Here is a 20,429-nt window from a genome sequence, read left to right on the forward strand (position 1 = left end):
GATTTGAGTGCCCTAACATGTTTATCCCCATTGGGCGAGACCATCTTGGCCAATCTCTCCTATTCCACCACTGTTCCTCCTATGGACAGGTCTATTCTTGATTCTTACTAGGCTTTGTCCAATGCTTTTTTTGATCGTTCTGCTGATCCTTTCGATCAGGAACATACTGCTTTCATCCTTTATTGGCTTTGTAAATACATTATCTACATTCCTAGCTCCAAACTTGTTATTGGTTATCTTCAACTTGCTTTTGAGATAGCTAATGACAATGCTTCTCTGGACATTGCTTCTTTTGTCCTTCCTGCCATTTATCGTGGTATGTATCTTCTTTTGGACCAAACATCTCATCGCCAAGCCCCTAGTGCCTCTAGTCCTTTATGGATTGTTCAACTCTAGCTTAGGGCTTATTTCTCTTTCTTTGGATCCATTCAAGTAGTTCCTACTCCAGTGAGGTGTGTTGGGCTTATCTTAAATAAACTCGGTCTGGTCACCATGTCACACCGAGAGATCTTCAATTATTTTTACACTTTATCTGCTATCCCTTCCTTTTTTCCTTTCGATTCATCTCATATTCCAGATTTTATTTTCCTTCCTGACAACTCCATCTCGGAGCCTTCAATTTGGGCCAAATTCCTAGTTGGCCGTGAATTAATTCACAATGTTTTGACTGGTACTAATGGGAAGGTTGGCTGTGAGGTGTACAACCCTGATTTTGTCGCTCGTCAATTTGTCCTAATTTAGGCATGGCCACTCCCTTGTTTTTGTCTTAGCAATCATGATCGAATAATTGCTTCGTCGGGGGAAATTCAACAAGCCTTAGACGAACACGCTTTTCTTTTATCTAAATTCACACTTTCTCAATTCGTCTCTCACTTTGACGTTCACGCTATTTTTGAGATATATTATACGTTTATTCGCTCCAGGCTTTTTCCTACTTCAGCCAATTCTGCTTTTTCTACATTGAAACTTTCTGTTCTTACAAAGCCTACCAAGACTTCTAAGAAAGGTCTCAGTGACAATACCCTCTTGGCTCAAGTTGAGAACCATGCTACTAACCTTACTGAGGGTTTTCAGTCGATTCTAATGGCTCATTACGTTGGATCTCAAACTACTCTTAGAGCTTTTTCTCCTTCTCAGGCTCCTTCTCCTGATGACACCTTGGAAGAAACTCCTTTAGTTCACAAGAAACGACTGGTATCAACAACAGAGTCACCTTCTGCCACTAAGGTATTTGATATTATTCTTGTGTTTTGCTGCTTTCTTGCACTTTGATATGCATGAACTTATTCTATATCATTGTTATTGGGTACAAAAAATTCACACTTTAAAGAAAGCTCCCAGTCTCTATGATGACTTGCCCTTATCATAATTTTTACCTACTCGTCTTCTTCAAATGGTCCCTCCAATCTTTCTAGAAGAAGCTCACATTGCTTCTCCTGCTCATGTTACTGTTGAGGAACCAAATGATTAGGGTGCTGACATTGCACCAAAGCCTCTTCATCAATCTTTTGAGAATTTAGTAGACGACTCTACTGATGCCCCTAGGGGATCTCCCATTCTTGATCAGCCTCTGATTTAGGACCTTGAGGTACGTATAGTGTACTTACTTGTGTCTTTTATTTTCACTATATTTTAACCATACTTCCATAGGGTATCATACAGGACGTCATAACTCAAATCCAGGCTGATGATCAGCCCTCTCCTCCTCCAGTTGTTCAGGAGTCTAGGGTAATTATTTTAACTTATTTTTATGACATTTGTTTGTCATTACATTTAATTCATTCTATTCCTTTCAGGATGATGTCTTGAGTTCCTTGGCCAACTTATTCTCCAGAATAGATAGAGTGCAACATTCCTCTTCACAAACTTTTTCGGCCAGTACTACGAGCCTAGCTGACCTAATTCAAGCCATAGACTCCTTATTAGCTTTCTTGGGTTTACCCTTGTCTGAGGCCATTTTACAATAGAATTTGGCCAAATTAGATGCAGCTTCAGCAATGCTCATTCAAGCTCCATTTGGCATGTTGAAGTCTTCTTTGGATGACAAGGCTGTGCTTCGGATCGTAGGTCACGAATTACACGTTCTTATTGAACGATACATCGAGTAAAAGCCTCTATCCAATCCACTCAGGCAGCTGCATCTATTCAGGAGGATCTATCTCTTTTGCTTCAGACTTATAAGACTAATAAGAGTAGTCTTGAAGAGATTACTTCCTGAATTCACATTACTGATTCCAACATCTTGGATTGTGAAAGACAAATTCAGGAAATTCAGCTGAGGTTAGAAAACTATAAGCATTCTAGGTCTACTGATATTCAGAGTTTGCTGGAGAAAAAGAAGAAAGCTGAGGAAATGGTTGCTGACTTGGAGAATCTCGGCCAAACTGATTTATCAGCTCATCTTGCCATTTTGAAAGGAGAGGAGAATATTATCCTTGGCTTATGGAACAACTTGAAATCATGTATAGAGCGAGTCAAGGATATTGAGAGCGATCCAGTTGGACGTCCTCAATATTGACTATTCATCCAATTGAACGTTTCTAATATTGACTAGCCATTTTTTATTACCCTTCATTTAATGTCTCATCGACTCACGTAACTTTTTTATGATGAGTTTGCGCCATTATAGGGAATCGTGGAGCGAGACGTGCCCTATAATACTCACGTTCCCTGAATTCTTCGCTACCACGTAGGCTTTTAAATCAATCGGTCTCTGATAGACAACATATTTATTACCTAAGATCGACTTTTCACATACTCTGCTTCTCTCTCATTTTGTTTCTTGCTACTTGCTTCTTGTTTCTTTCTTCTTGCCCACGTTTACCACTTCACTTATTGTCATGTCTTCTTCTTCCTTATCTTTCCTTCCTCATCTTTGAGCATTTCCTTGAGATACTTCAAGACACTTTCGTGACTGCATACATCATCTTTGCTACGAGGAACAACAGGTTTTTGGGCCCTGTTTTTAACACTAATAGTGCTTTACCAGCCTTGGAGTCTGCTCAACTATTTCCAACTCCACAACCGTTGCCCTTTTTCGAGTCGATTTCTTTCGATGGCCTCATTGTTGCTAATGCCATTAGTACATGGCCTTTAGAGGACAACTTGCTGTGTTCCTGGTATGATCGTTTGATTGCTGATGAAGAGACACAACGTCTCTTGAGAGCGGCTGGAATTTTGAATCTCCTGGAGGTTTCTTTGTATATTCCAATATACGATCCTGCCTGCAAGACCTAGGCGCCCTTCTCCATATTGCTCTCTTAGGCGATTCCATCTCGGCTTTCACACATTTTGAGTCTGCTGGGTGGAACTACAGGGTTTTTGACTTCTCTTTTTATAGATCTCTCATGCGTTGGTACTCTAACTTCTCAGTAGGACCAACTAGCTATGAACGAACTCTCTTTATCTATTATTGGCTTTGTAAGTACAGCCTTTGTCTTCCTACTTCTCAGTCTCCAACATGCTATTTTTCCTTAGCTGAGGACATTGCTAATGGTCATTGTTTCGACCTTGCTTAGTTTTTTCTGGCAACCTTATATAGAGGTTTGGCTGTTCTACTGAATCAATTGCATACCGGCCATGACTTGGTCAGGTCGGTCAGGCCCTCTTTGGCTCGTTCAACTCTGGCGGCCTATTTTCCTCGCTTTAACCTACCTTCCATCAATCTTTTATTGCATGATGTTTTTCACTTCTTTACTTTGACTTCCTTACCACGCTTTCCTTTTGCTGGGGATGATTATTCTCCTTTCTTTTTCCCCCTTCTGATCCTCCTTCTAAGAATCATGATTTAATCGTTTTAAGTTGGCGCCACTATCTGGTTGCGCGCAAACTTTTCTATTATTTTTTTGGATGATAAGAGCGGCGTGGAGATTTATTCTCCCAACTTGGTTGCTGGCCAATTTGGACTTGCTCAGGCCTGGCTTGTTCCATTATTTTACGTCTTCAATTTACGTTCTTTCCTTTTCTGTCTATATCTGAACTCACTACTGTTGCTTCTGAATTCAACATCCTTTTTTCTTCATTACCTGCTCTGCCTACTTTGTCTAGTGTTTTTACTCCTCATTTTTGGTTTATAAATTCTTGGCCTAGAGTTAGGGAACTTTTATTCCTTCCCGTTATTGGCCATCCTTACTTCTCTTCCGAACTTGGTGTTACCATCTCTATAACTCCTAATCATGAACTGACCGGCTTACTACTGCTTTCGAGGAAGAGACTACGGCCAATGGATGATTTAGCCAGCTTAGCTCGCCGTAAGGTATCTAGCTTATCCTTCTTATTATTCACAACTAATGTTCAACATTCATTTAATCATTATTTGTATTCTTGCAGAAATTGAAGGCAGGCCATTCAGCTTCTTCTTCTGGTTCACAAGTAATATTACGCCTTTGTAATTTTATTATTTTATGAATAAATCTGACCGTTTATCTTTGGCAGACCGTGCTTTGAGCTGGACATCTTCATAGTCTAAGTTATAGCTTCAAACTTTCGTCATTCATCCAACTCCAGTTGAAGCTGCCAACTTAGAAGAAGTTCACGACATAGTATTCATGCTCGTCGCATATCTTGAGTTGCGTCTTGACCATGGGTGGATGGACATGAATTGCACTGGGGGCCTGGGCCCCCAGTGGATTTAAGATTTCAAGCTGGGCTATAGCACATATTTTTACTAGGTCCCCAGTAAAATTTTTGTAGGCCCCCAGTGGGCAGTGTCAATTAAAAATACAAGTCCAATTTGTGATCCCACTGCTAATTAAAAATAATAGTCCAATTGTCCACAATCTTATGAAAAAAATAGTAGCCCAATTGCCAAGACAGCCCAATCTTTGTTGGCCAAATCTTTTAATCCAATTTCTTTTAGGGTTTTTTTTTTCTTTCCCTTTATCTTTGTTGTGCAACGTGATACAGGGATTGCAGTGCTCTTTCGGCTTCGTCTTTTGTGTGATTGTGTCACAAGTCACAACATCATTATCTATTCACTTACCAAAGAGTTTAGTAAAAGAGGTACTATTTGTTTATTTTCTTAAATTCTAGCTAGCTTATTTTGAATTGGTTTTTTTGTAGTGATTCAATCCTTCTATGTGTGCCGTGGTGGTGAATAGTGATTTGTGATGAGTTTGTGTTTAAATAGTTATGTCTTTTATGACGATAATGCTGTTAAAATAGTTGTCTTTTATGTAATATTAGTTTATTATTGATACCCCAATTTTCATTCTCAACAGTAAACTGCATTTTATGGAGAGATTTTTCAAAAGAAAACTTAGTGAAGAATCCTCTTCTTCAATGCCAAAGGAGGTTGATTTGAACAACCTTCCTTCGGATCCTGTAGAAAGGAGGAAAATTTTAGAGTATCACCCCAATCAAAGAGATGAAATAAGACGTGCATATCTGCTTAAAGGACCTTGTCAACCTTGTGGTCATGATTTTCCTTTAAAAGTGATCGGCAATAAGGAACTTCAATTCAATCCAGAGTGGTTTGATCAATATGAGAATTGGATAGAGTATAGCATAAAAGAAGACAAGGCATATTGTTTATGTTGCTACCTATTTAGAGATCAGTTTGGAAAACAAGGTGGGAGTGAGGCATTTGTTACAGAAGGGTTTTCATCTTGGAACAAAACTGAAAGACTAGCTTCTCATGTTGGTCATGTTAATAGTGCACATAATCCAGCAGTTCAGAAATGTAACAATCTATTGAGGCAAAAGCAATCCATTGAGGTTGTTTTTCATAAGCAGTCATAAAGCATGAAGAATGAATATAGGATTTGCTTAAATGCTTCGATTGATATTTCTAGATTTTTATTGCACCAAGGATTACCTTTTCGTGGCCATGATGAGTTAGAAGAGTCTGATAATAGAGGTAATTTTCTTGAAATGATTAAATATACAGCTACTCAAAATGAAACTGTATGTAAGGTTGTTCTACGTAATGCTCCAAAAAATCTTCAAATGGTAGCTCCAGGTATTCCAAAAGACATTGTTCATTGTTTTGCACAAGAAATTGTGCATTCTATCATTGAAGAACTTGGGGATGATTTTTTTGCATTATTGGTTGATGAATCTAGTGATGTATCTAACAAAGAACAGATGGCTATGGTTTTGCGATATGTTGACAAAAATGGAATTGTTAAAGAGCGGTTTTTTGGAATTGTTCATGTGATGCAAACCTTTGCTTTATCTTTGAAAACTGCTATCGATTCTTTATTTGCTGACCATGGTTTGAGTTTGAAGAAAGTTAGGGGTCAAGGCTATGACGGGGCAAGTAATATGAAAGGTGAGTTCAATGGTTTGAAAACTTTGATTATGAATGAAAATAAGACAACTTATTATGTTCATTGTTTTGCACATCAACTTCAACTAGCTCTTGTTGCTGTGGCTAGAAAGCATGTTGATATTGCAGATTTTTTCAATATGATTTCTACTTTGATGAATGTTGTGGGAGCCTCTTGTAAGCGTAAAGACATGATTCGACAAAACCATGTAGAAAAAATTGCACAAGGAATCTTGAATGGTGAGATTCAGACTGGGAAGGGATTGAATTGAGAGTTAAGCCTTAAGAGGGCCGGAGATACACGTTGGGGGGTCTCATTACAAATCACTTTTGAACTTGGTTTCTTTATTCTCCTCTGTTATTGAGGTTCTTGAATTTGTGTCATGTGACGCTTCAGATTCGTCGAAAAAAGCTCAAGCACGTGGTCTTTTGAGATATTTGCAATCCTTTGATTTTGTTTTCAATTTGTAATTGATGTTAACTATATTGGGAATCACAAATGAGTTGTCATTGGCTTTGCAGAAGAAAGATGAAGATATTTTGAATGCTATTGCACTTGTCAAAGTGGCTAAGGGGCAATTAGAAAATGTAAGGAATGATGGATGAGAATCTCTCATAGGTAAGATTATCGCTTTTTGTAATGAGCACAAAATTGATGTTTTGAATATGGAGGAAGCGTATGTTGATCCAATCATCCCCGACGTAAAAGCAACACTCTTAATGAATTTCATTATTGCATGGAATGTTTTTATATGATTGTGGATATGCAACTTTTGGAACTTAATGATCGGTTCAATGAGGTAAATTCTGAGTTGCTTCTTTGTGTTGGTTGCTTGAATCCGAGTGATGGTTTTGGTGATTTTAATTCATCCAAGTTGATAAAGTTGGTTCAATTTTATCCTGATGACTTCTCTCACATTGAATGTATGATTCTTGAGCATTAACTAGAAACATACATTGCAGATGTACGAACAGATGATAGATTTAGTCAGTTGAAAGGGCTTGGCGATCTTTCTAGATTGCTAGTGCAAACAAAGAAGCATATCTCTTTTCCTTTGGTCTTTCGGGTCCTGAAGTTAGCATTGGTTTTGCCTATAGCAACGGCAAGTGTTGAAAGATGTTTTTCAGGAATGAATATTGTCAAGACGGATTTGCGGAATCGGATGAGTGATCAATTTTTAAATGATTGTCTTGTATGTTTCATTGAAAAAGAATTGCTTGGAACTATTACTAATGATGTTGTAATAGAGCGTTTTCAGAAAATGAAAACACTTAGAGAACAATTGTGATAAATAAAGATTTAATGTTTTATTACTTCAAATTGTTACTAGTAATTTTCTTCGTGCTATATAATAATCCAAAAAAAAATTCGGGGGCAGCTGACCCCGCCACTTATTTGTGCCCCTGGTGATTTCAAATCCTGGATCCGCCACTGCTCTTGACTAGGCCTCTTTGCTAGAGAATTATGTGCGCCTCAACTTAATAGAGACCGCCATGCCTCCTGCTGCGACTCTTAATGCTCTTCCTTTGAGCACTCGTCTTTTGATTACTTATAATGTGCAAAAGATTCATGCTATTATTGAGTGACATCATCGGTCTCGGTCAGCTGCAGCACTTAGTGCTCGAAGATCAAATCTTTCCACTACAATTAATACTAAACGAGAAATTATTTTGAAATTGCTGAACACTATTGCTGTTAAGGAATCCACTCTAAAGCTACTTAAAGTTCAACATTTTAATGTTGATCATGACGTTGAGAGGATCCAAAGCGAGAGGGATAATCTTCAACAGGAGCTAACTACAGAACTAGAGGTCGTGTCACATTTGACTATAGAATTTTCTACTCTGAGCGAGGCCGATACTTCGGCCGAACCAATTGTTGACAATGGCGTGATTTTTAGAGACTGGCAGAGGCTTTGTCCTGATATTTTGAACATTCAACATTCTCTAGGCCATTAAAATATATGTATATTTGTTTGTAAGATGGACGTTTTCGACCCTTTTGAAGATGAAATAGTTTCTTTTATGTTTACAATAAGCATCATTTTTGCAATATACTTATCTTGATATATTAATTGTGTTGTTCTTTGGCGTTTCACTTGCCAATACCCACTTGCGCCACGTCTTTTACTCATAAATGCAATATTATCTCTTCCTAACATACCCCCCTTTGGGCCTCTATAAAATGGGGTTTCTTGTTCTTTTAACTTATTATTCCCAAATCTTCTGAAAGACTTGGTAATTTGTATCGTGTATAGCCTCCCAATGTTAGGATTCCTTCGACATTATGGGGTACACACAACATGAATTTGTCAGGCCTTACTGATGATATTCTGTAAGTTTCTTTGCTAACTGATCTGCATAGGCCACGATTTGTGGAAGGGGTTGCTTGGTTGGTCGTTTAGCCTACAACATTTTCCTGTCAGTTTATAGGTCTTAAATGTTTGAACGATCGTGACTTTCAGACATTTACATCTATATACCAGGTGGGCTCATCGAGCTACAACCATTAAGTTTTAGTATCTTTGGCTTGTCGTTTCAAAGCCATTTTACATTCAACTGTATGTTTTGTGTAAATATTTTGCGTAATTTCTTACTTATAGAGGGCCAATATTTTCCTTGGCCTTGCCATATTCTGCTTTGAGTAATGATTTACAAACGAATTCGTTCTTTTATAAATTTTCGTGTTCCCATACTGACGGAACATATTTTTTCAAATATTTGTCATTGATGGCACGAATGTGTGTTTCTCCATCTAAGTCTTTCAAATGGTAAGCACCATTAGGTAATACAGATTCCACCTGGTATGGTCCTTCCCAATTGGGTGACCATTTCTCATATTTTGGGTCTTTGAAATCAAGGGGTAACCGGGCTTTCCATACTAATTCTCCTGGTTCAAAGGATTTCACTACCACTCTCTTATTGTAAGACTTGGCTATTTTAGTCTTTTGCACTTCAATCCTATTTAATGCATCTAACCTGATTTCGTCTAACTCTAATAAATTTTGCATCATGGCCTTAGTATAATCATCTTTGCCTAGTTCGTTCTATAAAGCTACTCATATTGATTGAACATTTACTTCTACGGGCAACACCGCTTCCTTATCGTACGCCAATTGAAAAGGTCTAACGCTGATAGCTGAACGAGGACTTGTTCTGTGTGCCCATAATGCCTGTGCTAAAGTTTCATGCCACTGTCTGGCATTTTGTTTAGCCATTTTTCATATAATATTTTTTAAGGCTTTATTGGACGATTCAGCTTGCCCATTGGATTGAGTGTAATAAGGAGTTGAATTAACCAACTGAATACCAAATTCTTCCAACAAACCCTTTACTCTTTCCCCATTCAGAGACGTGCCATGATCAACCATTATAGTTTGGGGAATTCCAAATCTATATATAATACGGTTTTTTATAAATTTGATCACATTCTCTTGGGTTATTTCTTTCAAGGGTATGGCCTCAACCCATTTTGTGAAAAAATCTGTGGCCACAATAATGAATGTGTGGTGTTTGGACGAATGCGGGTATATTTTCCCTATCAGATCTATCGTCCATCCTCTAAATGGTCGTGGTTTGATGATGGGTGCCATCTCTTTGGTAGGTGCTCTTTGAATGGGTCCATGTCTTTGACAAGGCTGACAACCTTTGGCATATTAAGCACACATTTCCTCCATTTTTGGCGAAAAAGACCCGTTACTAATTATTAACCATCTCATTTTTACTCCAGCTTGATGGGCTCCACATATTCCTTCATGGACTTCAGCCATTATTATTTTGGCTTCTTGTAAACTAACGTATTTCAGTAAGACTCTGTCTGGATGCTTTTTGTATAACACATCTTCTATTAATAAGAAATTCAAAGCTTTCAGCTTTGTTTTCCTACCCATCGTTATGCTTGGGTTATTTAAGAATGTAACTATCTTTGTTCTCCAATCTATTTTGTCTTGACATTCTATGCTTACGATTTCTGCCCTATTCCTTTTTAAAGCCGATTTAATTTGGTCGAATTTAGTAACATCATGGGTTAGCATGCTAACTTCCTTGAATCCTGATGCTACTTGTGCTAAATCATTTGCCATATCATTGTACATTCTTGAGATGAACTATAACTCATGTAGTACCCGGTTTTCGTTCGGTCAAACAAAAAAAAAAGAAGAATAATAATAATAATGCAAAAATTCAAAATTCAAGAGCCCGTTTCATAGGTCCACATGTTTACAAAACATTCAAAAACTTGTTTCTTGGACCCATAGGCATACAAAAATCCTAAGGCCCACCTCTTGGACCGTAAGCCCATAAAAATTCAAACCTAAACCCAAAAGATCTAAACCCTATAAAATATCTAAAAAATAGGACAATTAAATAAATAATAAACAAAAGAAAATCCTTAAGAGGGAAAGGTGGTTCCTTTATTAGGGTTTCATAAAAATAAGGAAAAGACAAAAATGTAAGTCTTGAGGGTTTTAGAGACGAAGAGAAAAATAGGGTTTTTGGGGGCATTTTGGGATTTTTTGAAATAAAAGATAAGTTAAAGAGAGAGGGGAGGAGCCGCACAAGGGGGAGAAAAAAATCGTGAAGGATTATTTTTTAGAGAAAAAGGGAGAGCCGCCGGTGAGAGAGAACAGGGGAGAAGAAAAGAAGAAAAAGAAGAAAAAAACAAAAGAGAAAAAGGAGGGTTTGGTGTGAAAAAGAGAAGAAGGCAGCCGACATATAGGGAAAGATCTTGGAGAAAAGGGAAAGCAACCGGTGAGAGAATAGAGAGGAGCCAAACGGGAAGAGAGGTGAAACCGAGAAGGTAATTTCTCATTACTCTATGGGGTTCTTGCTTTAACTTCTTTTTCAATTTGGTTTAAGGACGTGTAGATTATTCAACTTAGAAACATGGATTTGTGTTTGGATTTGGATTGATAGGTTTATTTTTGGTTTCATTTATTTGGGCTTGTTTTTGATTCATGAAAAAATGTTTGTATTGAGCTGATTCTGTTTTGTGTTTGATTCATGAATATCTGGGTTGAGCTAATACAGTCTGTGTTGATTCAATATCTGGGTTGGTATTTGGATCTGATTTTTAATATTTGGTATGTGTTTTTAGGTCCTGAAATCTGACTAGTGTTAAAATCTGTTTATTGATACCCGATCATTGTTAAAATCTGGTAGGTGGTTTTAGGCCTTGCTATGTGGTATGTGGTATGTGGTTATTTGTTATATGTGATATGAAGTTCCGGTGTTATTGCTGATGGTCTAAGAATGGTTATTATTGAAATCTGGTTTAGTCCATAGGCGTTTTGTATAAATTTGAGAGATGATGTTTATATTATATATTCAACAATGGCTTATATATTCAAGAGATAGGTGCTTATGGTGCTTAGATTCAAGAATGGTTGACGTGAATGTTTGGTATACTATTATGTATGGATAGTCCTTTGACCCTTTCTCTTGTTGATTTTTGAATGTGGACCGGGCTTCATTCAACTTGTGCTGGGCTTGATTTCATTTGGGGTCGGAGAGTTCATTTGGAGATTGGACCGGGTTTGAGTAATTAATGGGCTCCATGGGCCATATTTAAATTTGTATTTTTATCTTTATATTTCATTATTTGTATATATTTTTATCTTATTTTTATTTGGCATGTATATTCTTGTAAATATAAGCCATGTAATAAGGTAGTGAAAATAATAAAAAGTAGTGTAGTTTAGTTTTATGCATATTTAAATTGATTAGTATGCATGTTAGGGGTTGTTAGTTTAGAATGTATATTAGAATTGTATGCATACGTCATTTTTCGCAAATCCGTCAATTCAACAACCGGGTCTTTGCCAAATTTTCATATAAACAAAATAAGAAGATACCTAAATTAAAGTCAAATAGGAGGAGAACTTGATAAAATTCAGCTCTTGCCTAGACTTTAATTATGATATCTTTATCTAAACGAAAAGCAAATAATAAAATAATTTATTAGATACCTAAATTAAAGTTCTTTAGGAGGAGGACTTGATAAAATTCAGCTCTTGCCTAGGCTTTAATTATGTTATTTCTTTGAATTAAAGTATTATTTGTATACGTAAACACAATGATAAATTAATTTACTAGATACCTAAATTAAAGTTCTTTAGGAGAAGGACTTGATAACATTCAGCTCATGCCTAAATTTTAATTATGTTATCTTTTCAAATTAAAGTATTATTAATATTCGTCAAACAAATTTAGATTGTTATTTCCGTTTTATTCATTGTTCTTTGATTATGTGATCGAGACCTCCCCTTGGTATAAAACCCAATGTCCTTTTTGCAAATTCCATCCAATATCTTTCCAAGTCGATTTTCAATAAAACCCATCAAAAATGAGATTTTCAAAAAACAAAGCCTTGGTCTAACATTAATGGAAAGATTCCACCCCATTTGATAATATATGATTTTTTTAGGCATATGAAAAATTCATTAAGACAAATTGGGACATACAACAAATTTTCAGGAAAAAGCACATAGATTAATCTAGGTAACCTTTTAGGGAGTTGTGGCGTGCTTAACACCTTCCCCACACTCAATAGACCCCCTTACCCATTTTCTGGTTTGCAGACCATTTTTACTGTCCAATTGCAAAATCATTTTTCATCCTTTCATCGCCGGTCCACGTCGTGACCCCGGTTGCGACAATTGGCGACTCTACTGGGGACATTGGTTTTTATACCAAAGGGGTTGAGCCTGTATGATTGATTTTTGTGCTTTTCTTGTATAGTTTTTATGTTAGTTCCTATTTGTATTTGTATATTAAATTTGAAGAATTTGATGGATTTGTTCAATGTTGTAGATTTCTTCATCAGATATGGGCCTTGTGAGATTTAAATGTGAGGGATATTGGTTTGTATACCCCCGCACACACATTCACTTATCACTGCACACACATAACCCTATACCCGGGTTACTTAGTGATCAGTGAAGGTTGACCTACCACTTTCATGGGATTTACTTCCCTGTATGGGTGGAGGAAGACACCTTCCTGGATTGACGTCCTCTTATAACATTAAGGGATGGGCTTTTGTGATCCAATGGAGCAAAAGCCACCTGATCCAGAGACCTCATGATTAGTTAGTTAAACCACCCATATGCACCATAGATAAACCGTAGCCATGGTTCTAAATCTTCAGAAATTTTTAGGTGGTATTACCCAATTTAGGAACCAAGGGGGCATCCCTATCCCTAAACTATTTATTTCACAAGTCCATATTATGTTAGATTGCTTGTTACATGCCTTAACCATACTCATTTTCTTTTATAACTTATTCCCTCTTGTATATATTGTTTTGCTTTTGTATTTCTTGTATCCTGACCTAACCTGTGCAGTTACTATCCATAATTGTTTTTCTTTTTTTTGATCATGCATGCACGTTAGAGCACATCTTTGCAATCTAACCAGATAATATTGGCAGAATGATCAGGCCCATAGGAACAAGCATGGTGGAGTTGGGTGATCCAGTAGAAATTAGAGATAGGTTAGAGAAGCTACAAGGAGATTTGGGAGACAGTTTGAAAGAAGATCAGCCGTTGAGACCAGTGAAGAAAGTTTCATTCCAGACTCGAGCACCGGAAGCTTTATCTGAGTTTTGGTAGAAGCAGGATGTGAACACAAAGAAAGTTTTTAGGAGCGTCTTTGGGCGGGTTGATCATCTGTTGACAGTCCAGATGCCAGTAACTCTCCTAAAAGCGGCTATACATCATTGGGATCCAGCATATCATTGCTTCACTTTTGGGTCAGTAGATTTATCACCATTGATGGAAGAGTATGCCGAGTTGCTAGGGATACACCTTGCACGCTAGTGAAATATATAACCTTGGAACGAAGACTTTTGTAGAAGTAGTTATCTCTAAGCTTTTGGGTTTACCAGTAAAGAAGATTAAAGAAATGGGGAATACAAAGGGGGCAAGGTGGGTTTTCCCAGAAGAAATACTGATGAACTTTGCTAAAGAAAATTTTCACAATGAAGAAGGGCGATTTGCTTTTGCAATTGTCATATATGGTACTGTGATTTTCCATGCGCTGGTGGAAACATCGATAGAGGTGTGATCAAGATGGTTAATCATGTTAAACATCAAGCAACTCCGGTGCCTGCCATATTATGCGAGACTTTTCGGTCCCTTAATCACTGTCGTGTTTCTACGGAAGGGAGGTTCATTGGGTGCGCTCAGTTGCCTGGGATCTGGCTTATTAGTCACCTAAGGTATGACAAGACGGTTGGGGCTCCTTTTGTGCAGTTCCAAAAGGACGATTGTTAGTTGAGGGATCCTATTGGTGATTTTGAAAAGGCAAGACTGCAACCATTTAAGCCTTCAATGGAGAGATGGAGTTGTTTTCTATCTAGTTTGGATGAAAAGAAGATATACATGAGAGCTCTGTGGCATAAAACAGACGGATTGATTTACGGGTGCGGTGATTTCAATTGGGTTCCACTTATAGGCCCTTGGGGAATTACTAGTCAAGCACCGGCCATGTTTTTCCAACAAATAGGTGGGAATCCGTGTAGACCAGTCACTTGTCATTTGAAGGAGTTTGAATTCTCCCTTGAAGATGAAAAAGCAAAGGCGTTAGTACGGAAGATAGTGGACGAATGGAGTATCCTCTAGGAGTAAGAGAAGGTCCGCGAAATATTTATGAGACTGCTCAGTACAAGGCATGGCATGCAAAAAGAGGAAAATCTTACACAGATTATGGTATGTCCGATGAAGGGAGAAGGGAAGGAAAAGGACAGTGCTCCCAAGAAAATGAAGTTGTGTTGCAAGAGGTCATTGAGGTAGAAAGTGAAGAGGAAGATGGAAGGGTTTCGTATCCAGATTTTGTCCCAAACAGAAGTGTAGAGGTAACAGTGGAAAAAGAAATTCAAGAAATGGAAGGAGATTTACAGATGGAAGATACATCAAGTGATGATGAAATGGTTAGAGGACCACCTGGATTTCCTGACAAAGAAGCGAAGATAATGTGGAAAATGTTACAAACTATGACTGAGAAATATAAAAAGTACAAAGGAAAATTTAGAAGGATGAAAGCTGAGTTTGTCAAGAGCAAGAAAGTGAAGTTGCAAGAAGATTTGTAGATGGAAAAAGAAAGGGGCAATCTTCAGGAGGAGAACACCAAGATGAAGGAGCAAGTGAAAAGTATGAAAGGAGAACTTCAAGAGGCACAAAGGGAAATTACTCAAATGAAGGGAACAATTGTGACATTAGAAGAATTAAGCTACAATGCTAAGAAGGAAATGTTTGACAAGGTTGCTCAACTAAAAAAGAATATGGTAGAGATAAGCTCCCTGAAACAACAGATGGAGTATGCCTTTTCAAAAAGTCAAAAATTCCAGAAGCTATATGAGGAAGACAAAATTTTCATTCAGCAAAAAGAGGCAGAGGTAGAAGAATTGAATCAACAGAATGATTTCTTACATGATGAATTGAATGAATTTCAACAGAGACAACAAAGCACAGAAGACAAGATCAAGTTAATTATGAGTTGAGCATTACATTTATCGGAATGGGCTCACAACTATGAGAAACGGGTACAAGATCTGAAAATAAATCGAGCATTTAAGGCGCCAGAATTGATTGGAGTTTCCTTATTTTTGACAGATTTACACAAAGACTTGTATGTACTTAGGGAAAAGATATTTCAAACTCAGTCAGCTAATTCTGATGTTATTGAGATTGATGATGAGTAAAGATGTAAACAATTTGAGCTACAATATTTTGAATGGAATGATATTTTGCCATTATTATCTTTTTTGGATTGCAAAAATTTCTTAGGATTTGCACAAATAATAATTACATGCATGCACATCTTTAAATTAAAATAAATGAGAACTAATGTTGTTGTTTTCATAATGCACAGAAAATCATAAATAATCATAGCGCCCAAGAAGCAACACCGTCACCCCTATCAGACTCGCCTACAATCAAGAATTATTCAGAATATGGAGCAGGAAATGGGTGAGCATAGTCAGAATCGGGACATAGCAGAAATAAAAGAACAGATGACCTTATTGATGAAGAATATGGCGTTGCTAATGAAGGGAAAAGGAGTAGTTGGAAATTCTGAAACATCAGAGGTTCCTGAGAATCATTTGCACCAAGAAGTACCAGTTTACCCACCCGGGTTCACTCCTGCGCGTAACCAATCTTTGCCTGGTTTGCACCAGCATCAATATGTTTCTTAACAGGCAACGACTCAGAATCCAACTTACATTCATCAAGTTGATCCTCATGTGCAGAACAATCCCTTCCCAATCGGTGCTGATACTGCGGGAACTTTTATTGGCGGAGTAGTGACTGAGGGAGTTCAGTATGAAGAAATTAGCTCAATGGATGCCATCAAGAAGTTGGAAAAGAGATTAAGAGCCATGGATGGTTTCAATGCTTCAGGGATGTTGAACCCAACCAATTTGTGCTTGGTGAAGAATTTGAATGTTCCACATGACTTTGTACTACCAAAATTCAGTTTGTTTGATGGCACTGGAGTCCCTTTGGATCATTTAACGATGTATTGTCGGCGCATGCAGCCATATGCAAGTGATGAGAAAGTGTTGATGCATTATTTTCAAGATAGTCTGACTGAGGCGGCTCAAAGGTGGTTCAATACCCTTAATCCTTCGTCAGTAGCTTCGTGGGAGGATTTGGCTAAAATGTTTATGAAGCAGTATAAGCATAATGAAGAGAAGATCCCTACCATTTACGATCTGCAGAACACAGCAATGAAGAGTGGGGAAAGCTTTAGGGAATTTGCCCATCGATGGAGGGATTTGGCAGTCCAGATAGTTCCACCCCTTTCAGAAAAGGATTTGTTGAACGCTTTCATTGACGCTTTCCAGGAGCCTTATACTTCCAATTTGGCTGGAGGTGGACATAATAACTTAGCTGATATGATACAGGCAGGAGAACGAGTTGAACGATGTATGAAGAGAGGAAACCTGCACTATCCCATCCTTGACAAACCAGATCCAATTAAAGGAAGTAAAAGAAAGAAGGCTGAAGTGCATTCTGTGAATTTTGATTCAAATCCCGTTGTTTATGGTGCGCCTACTTCAGACTACCGCCCTAGAAGCAATGCCCCAAGGATGTCAAGCCCAGGAGCCTACTATAACCATAACCATACCCAAAATCCTTATCCACCCCAATTCAATGCACCACCACCCAATCAATACCCGCAAAACCCAAGCACTTACCAAAATCTTCAAAACCTAAACACTTACCAAAACTTTCAGAACCCAAATACCTACCAAAACCCTCGTCCAAATTTCCAAAATCCAAGACCCAGAAGGCCAGTGGAACGTTTTGACCCTATACCTATGACATATGCTGAGTGTTTCATTAAGCTGCAAGCCCAAGGGGCAGTAGTACCAATACCAGGAAGAGTTCACCAGCCTCCATATCCTCCCTGGTACGATCCAAATTCTACATGTCTTTACCATGGGGTCGCACTCGGACATTCAGCAGAAGCATGTTTGCCTTTCAAGAGGTTAATTCAGGGGATGATTGAAGCAAAATGGCTCAACTTGGATGCAAGCCAAATGTTAACAACAATCCGCTGCCAAACCATGGAAATGAAGGTGTGAATTGTGTTGGTGAGTCTCGCATTATCAAGAGATGGGTGTCAGAGATTACGATGCCATTAAGCCAGTTATTTGACATCTTAAAGAATCAGGGGATGATTGAAATGATGAATTCGTTTAGCCAAAGTAATCAACTCGATACAACTAAGATTTGCAAATTTCACAGTGGAATGGAAGGTCATACTATTGAAGAATGCAATGATTTTCGAGAGAAAGTACAAGAGTTGATGGATTTGAGGAGAATTATTTTTGAAGAAGGAGAAAGTCGAGAGGGCCATGTCAATGTCCTAGGAGGTTACTACCAAGGACCAAGGCCGAATTGTGTGAAACCTTTTGTTCTACAATACTCTACAGAGAACAAGCTAGTGACTGTGACTCCAAGGATAGATCCTTTGTACAAGAATGACAAGGCTGTGCCATGGAATGATGAGGTTGAAGTTAGAGGAAAACAAGGAGAAATGGTAGATAATATTTCTGGTGTCAATGGAGTTACCCGAAGTGGGAGATGTTACACGAGAAATGAGCCAGAAGGGAATCCGGTAGTGGATCTTGAAGCTGAATGCAAAAGAAAAGGGAAAGCAATACCTGAAGTTGAAGGATCAGGTTCTATTCCAGAAGAAGGTCTTTTTGTACCCCCAGAAGAGAAAAAGAAAGTTGTAACTGATGTGGAAGTCCAGGAGTTCCTGAAAATTATTCGGCAGAGTGAGTACATGATAGTGGATCAATTGAAGAAAACCCCTGCAAAGATTTCGATCTTGGAGTTGATAATGAGTTTTGAACCGCATCGACAAGTCTTGATGAGAATGTTAAATCAGGCGTATGTATCAGACAAGATTCCTACAGACTCTTTTAATGGCATTGTGGGAAATGTGTTGGCGTCCCATTTGTTGTCCTTTACTGAAGATGATATTCCGCATGAAGGGATGGGGCACAACAAAGCTTTGCATATTTCAGCCATGTGTCGTGGAAAGGAATTAGCAAGTATCTTGGTGGATAATGGGTCATCCCTCAATATTTTACCAAAGGAGACTTTTGAAAAGCTGTCGATTGACAAATCTTATTTAAAGCAAGTGTCGATGGTGGTGAGGGCATTCGACGAAACACGTAGAGAGATTATGGGAGAAATTGAAATACCTTTACAGGTTGCAAGCGTAACTTTCAATGTGTCGTTCGTGGTAATGGATATCTCACCAACCTATAGTTTCCTGTTGGGACGACCTTGGATGCACACTACAGGAGCTGTTCCCTCATCGTTGCATCAGATGCTCAAGTTTGTTCATGATGGAAGGGTTTATATAGTAAAGGGCCAGTCAGAATGGATGGTTGTTAGTTTGTCTAATAGTTCTCCTATTGATGCTCCGACGGAGGGGATTGAGAGCTCATTCCAATCGTTTGAAATTGCTAGCACTAGCTATGTGAAGGAATGACTTTCTCCCTTAAAACCACAAGTATCCAAGGTTACGAAGAATGTAGCGAATCAACAGGGAATTAAGAAGCCACTAGAAATGGTGAAACATCCAGACCGTTGGGGCTTGGGTTATAAGCCAACCAGGATTGACAGGAACCGTGTGCAAGTAGAAAAATAGGCGAAGAGGTTTGCTAGTTTGGGAGGAAAGGAATTAGAAGTTGAAAAGAAACCGATTCCCTGGCTTTATGACTGTTTTGTGTATGGAGGGATGCAAAACAAGATAAATTTGGCTGATACTGGGGCAGTTTTTGGAAAACTGCCATTTGGAAACTCGACAGATGAAACTGGGGCAATTTTGGCAAATATATGCATTCAGTTTGAGGAGTTCCAAGTTGCTGTGGTGGAAGAGGAAGAGAGTTCGGCTACTAGACCCTGCTTTGTCATCTCGCGTCCTTCAAATTTCAAACTTGGCAACTGGACTAGTCTGGAGCTCCCAGTATCTCTCAAGAACCTGCAAGAGTAATCCCGAGTGCACTACCATCGTGGGCCTAGCTCACGGCCTTCGTTTGGGTCTTTTGTAATAAGCATGCTTTACTTTGCTTTCAATAAATCTTATAGTATGGCGATTGCATGTTCAATCTTTGTACATATTCCATTTTCCACGAAATGAAAGTCTTTTGACAGTCATCCATATTCATGTTTCTCCATTTCCATTTAAGTTTTGTTCTCCATTCTCAAAACCATTTTTATTAATTTCTTTCACAGGATTGAAAATGATGATAACGAAGATGACGAGCTTAATGAACCAGATTTTGATGCACTCATTATCAATGTTGAATCTGACTATGAAATAGAGGAAGAAATTGAGATTTTACCAGAAATGTTAAGACAAGTCAATCAGGAAGAGAAACTAATAAAGCCGCACCAAGAGATAACTGAAGTTGTTAATTTGGGAACTGAAATGGAGAAAAAGGAGGTTAAGGTAGGATCTGCCTTCGAAGGAGAGAATAAGAAGAAATTGATAGATTTATTATATAGTTACCAGGATGTCTTTGCATGGTCTTATCAGGACATGCCCGGTCTTGATACAAGTATTGTTGTGCACAAGTTGCCATTGATTCCAGAATGTACCCCAGTGAAACAAAAGCTAAGGAGATTGAAAGCAG

At 38.2% G+C, this 20,429-nt stretch overlaps 1 protein-coding gene and 1 pseudogene across 1 annotated transcript; one reads left to right on the top strand and one right to left on the bottom strand.

Annotated features, from left to right (window-relative positions):
* Positions 1-5,280: 5,280 nt before the first annotated feature.
* LOC119992753 lies at positions 5,281-7,557 on the top strand (annotated as a pseudogene).
* A 1,030-nt stretch (positions 7,558-8,587) lies between these two features.
* On the bottom strand, positions 8,588-9,486 carry LOC119992754. The gene is made up of 3 exons (XM_038839547.1): positions 9,400-9,486; positions 9,061-9,315; positions 8,588-8,674 (listed from the first exon to the last, which is right to left on the bottom strand). The coding sequence occupies exons 1-3, from the start codon at positions 9,484-9,486 to the stop codon at positions 8,588-8,590; spliced, it is 429 nt and encodes a 142-aa protein (XP_038695475.1).
* Positions 9,487-20,429: the final 10,943 nt, after the last annotated feature.

This window comes from Tripterygium wilfordii, chromosome 23 (assembly GCF_013401445.1).
Source record: "Tripterygium wilfordii isolate XIE 37 chromosome 23, ASM1340144v1, whole genome shotgun sequence".
NCBI lineage: Eukaryota > Viridiplantae > Streptophyta > Magnoliopsida > Celastrales > Celastraceae > Tripterygium > Tripterygium wilfordii.

Coding starts and splice junctions, on each gene's coding strand:
- LOC119992754 (XM_038839547.1), bottom strand. CDS start 9,486: ATGGCTAAACAAAATGCCAGACAGTGGCATGAAACTTTAGCACAGGCA. Junction 9,316..9,399: donor GTCCTCGTTCAGCTATCAGC/GTTAGACCTTTT, acceptor GTAGCTTTATAG/AACGAACTAGGCAAAGATGA. Junction 8,675..9,060: donor GACCATACCAGGTGGAATCT/GTATTACCTAAT, acceptor AAAATGTTGTAG/GCTAAACGACCAACCAAGCA.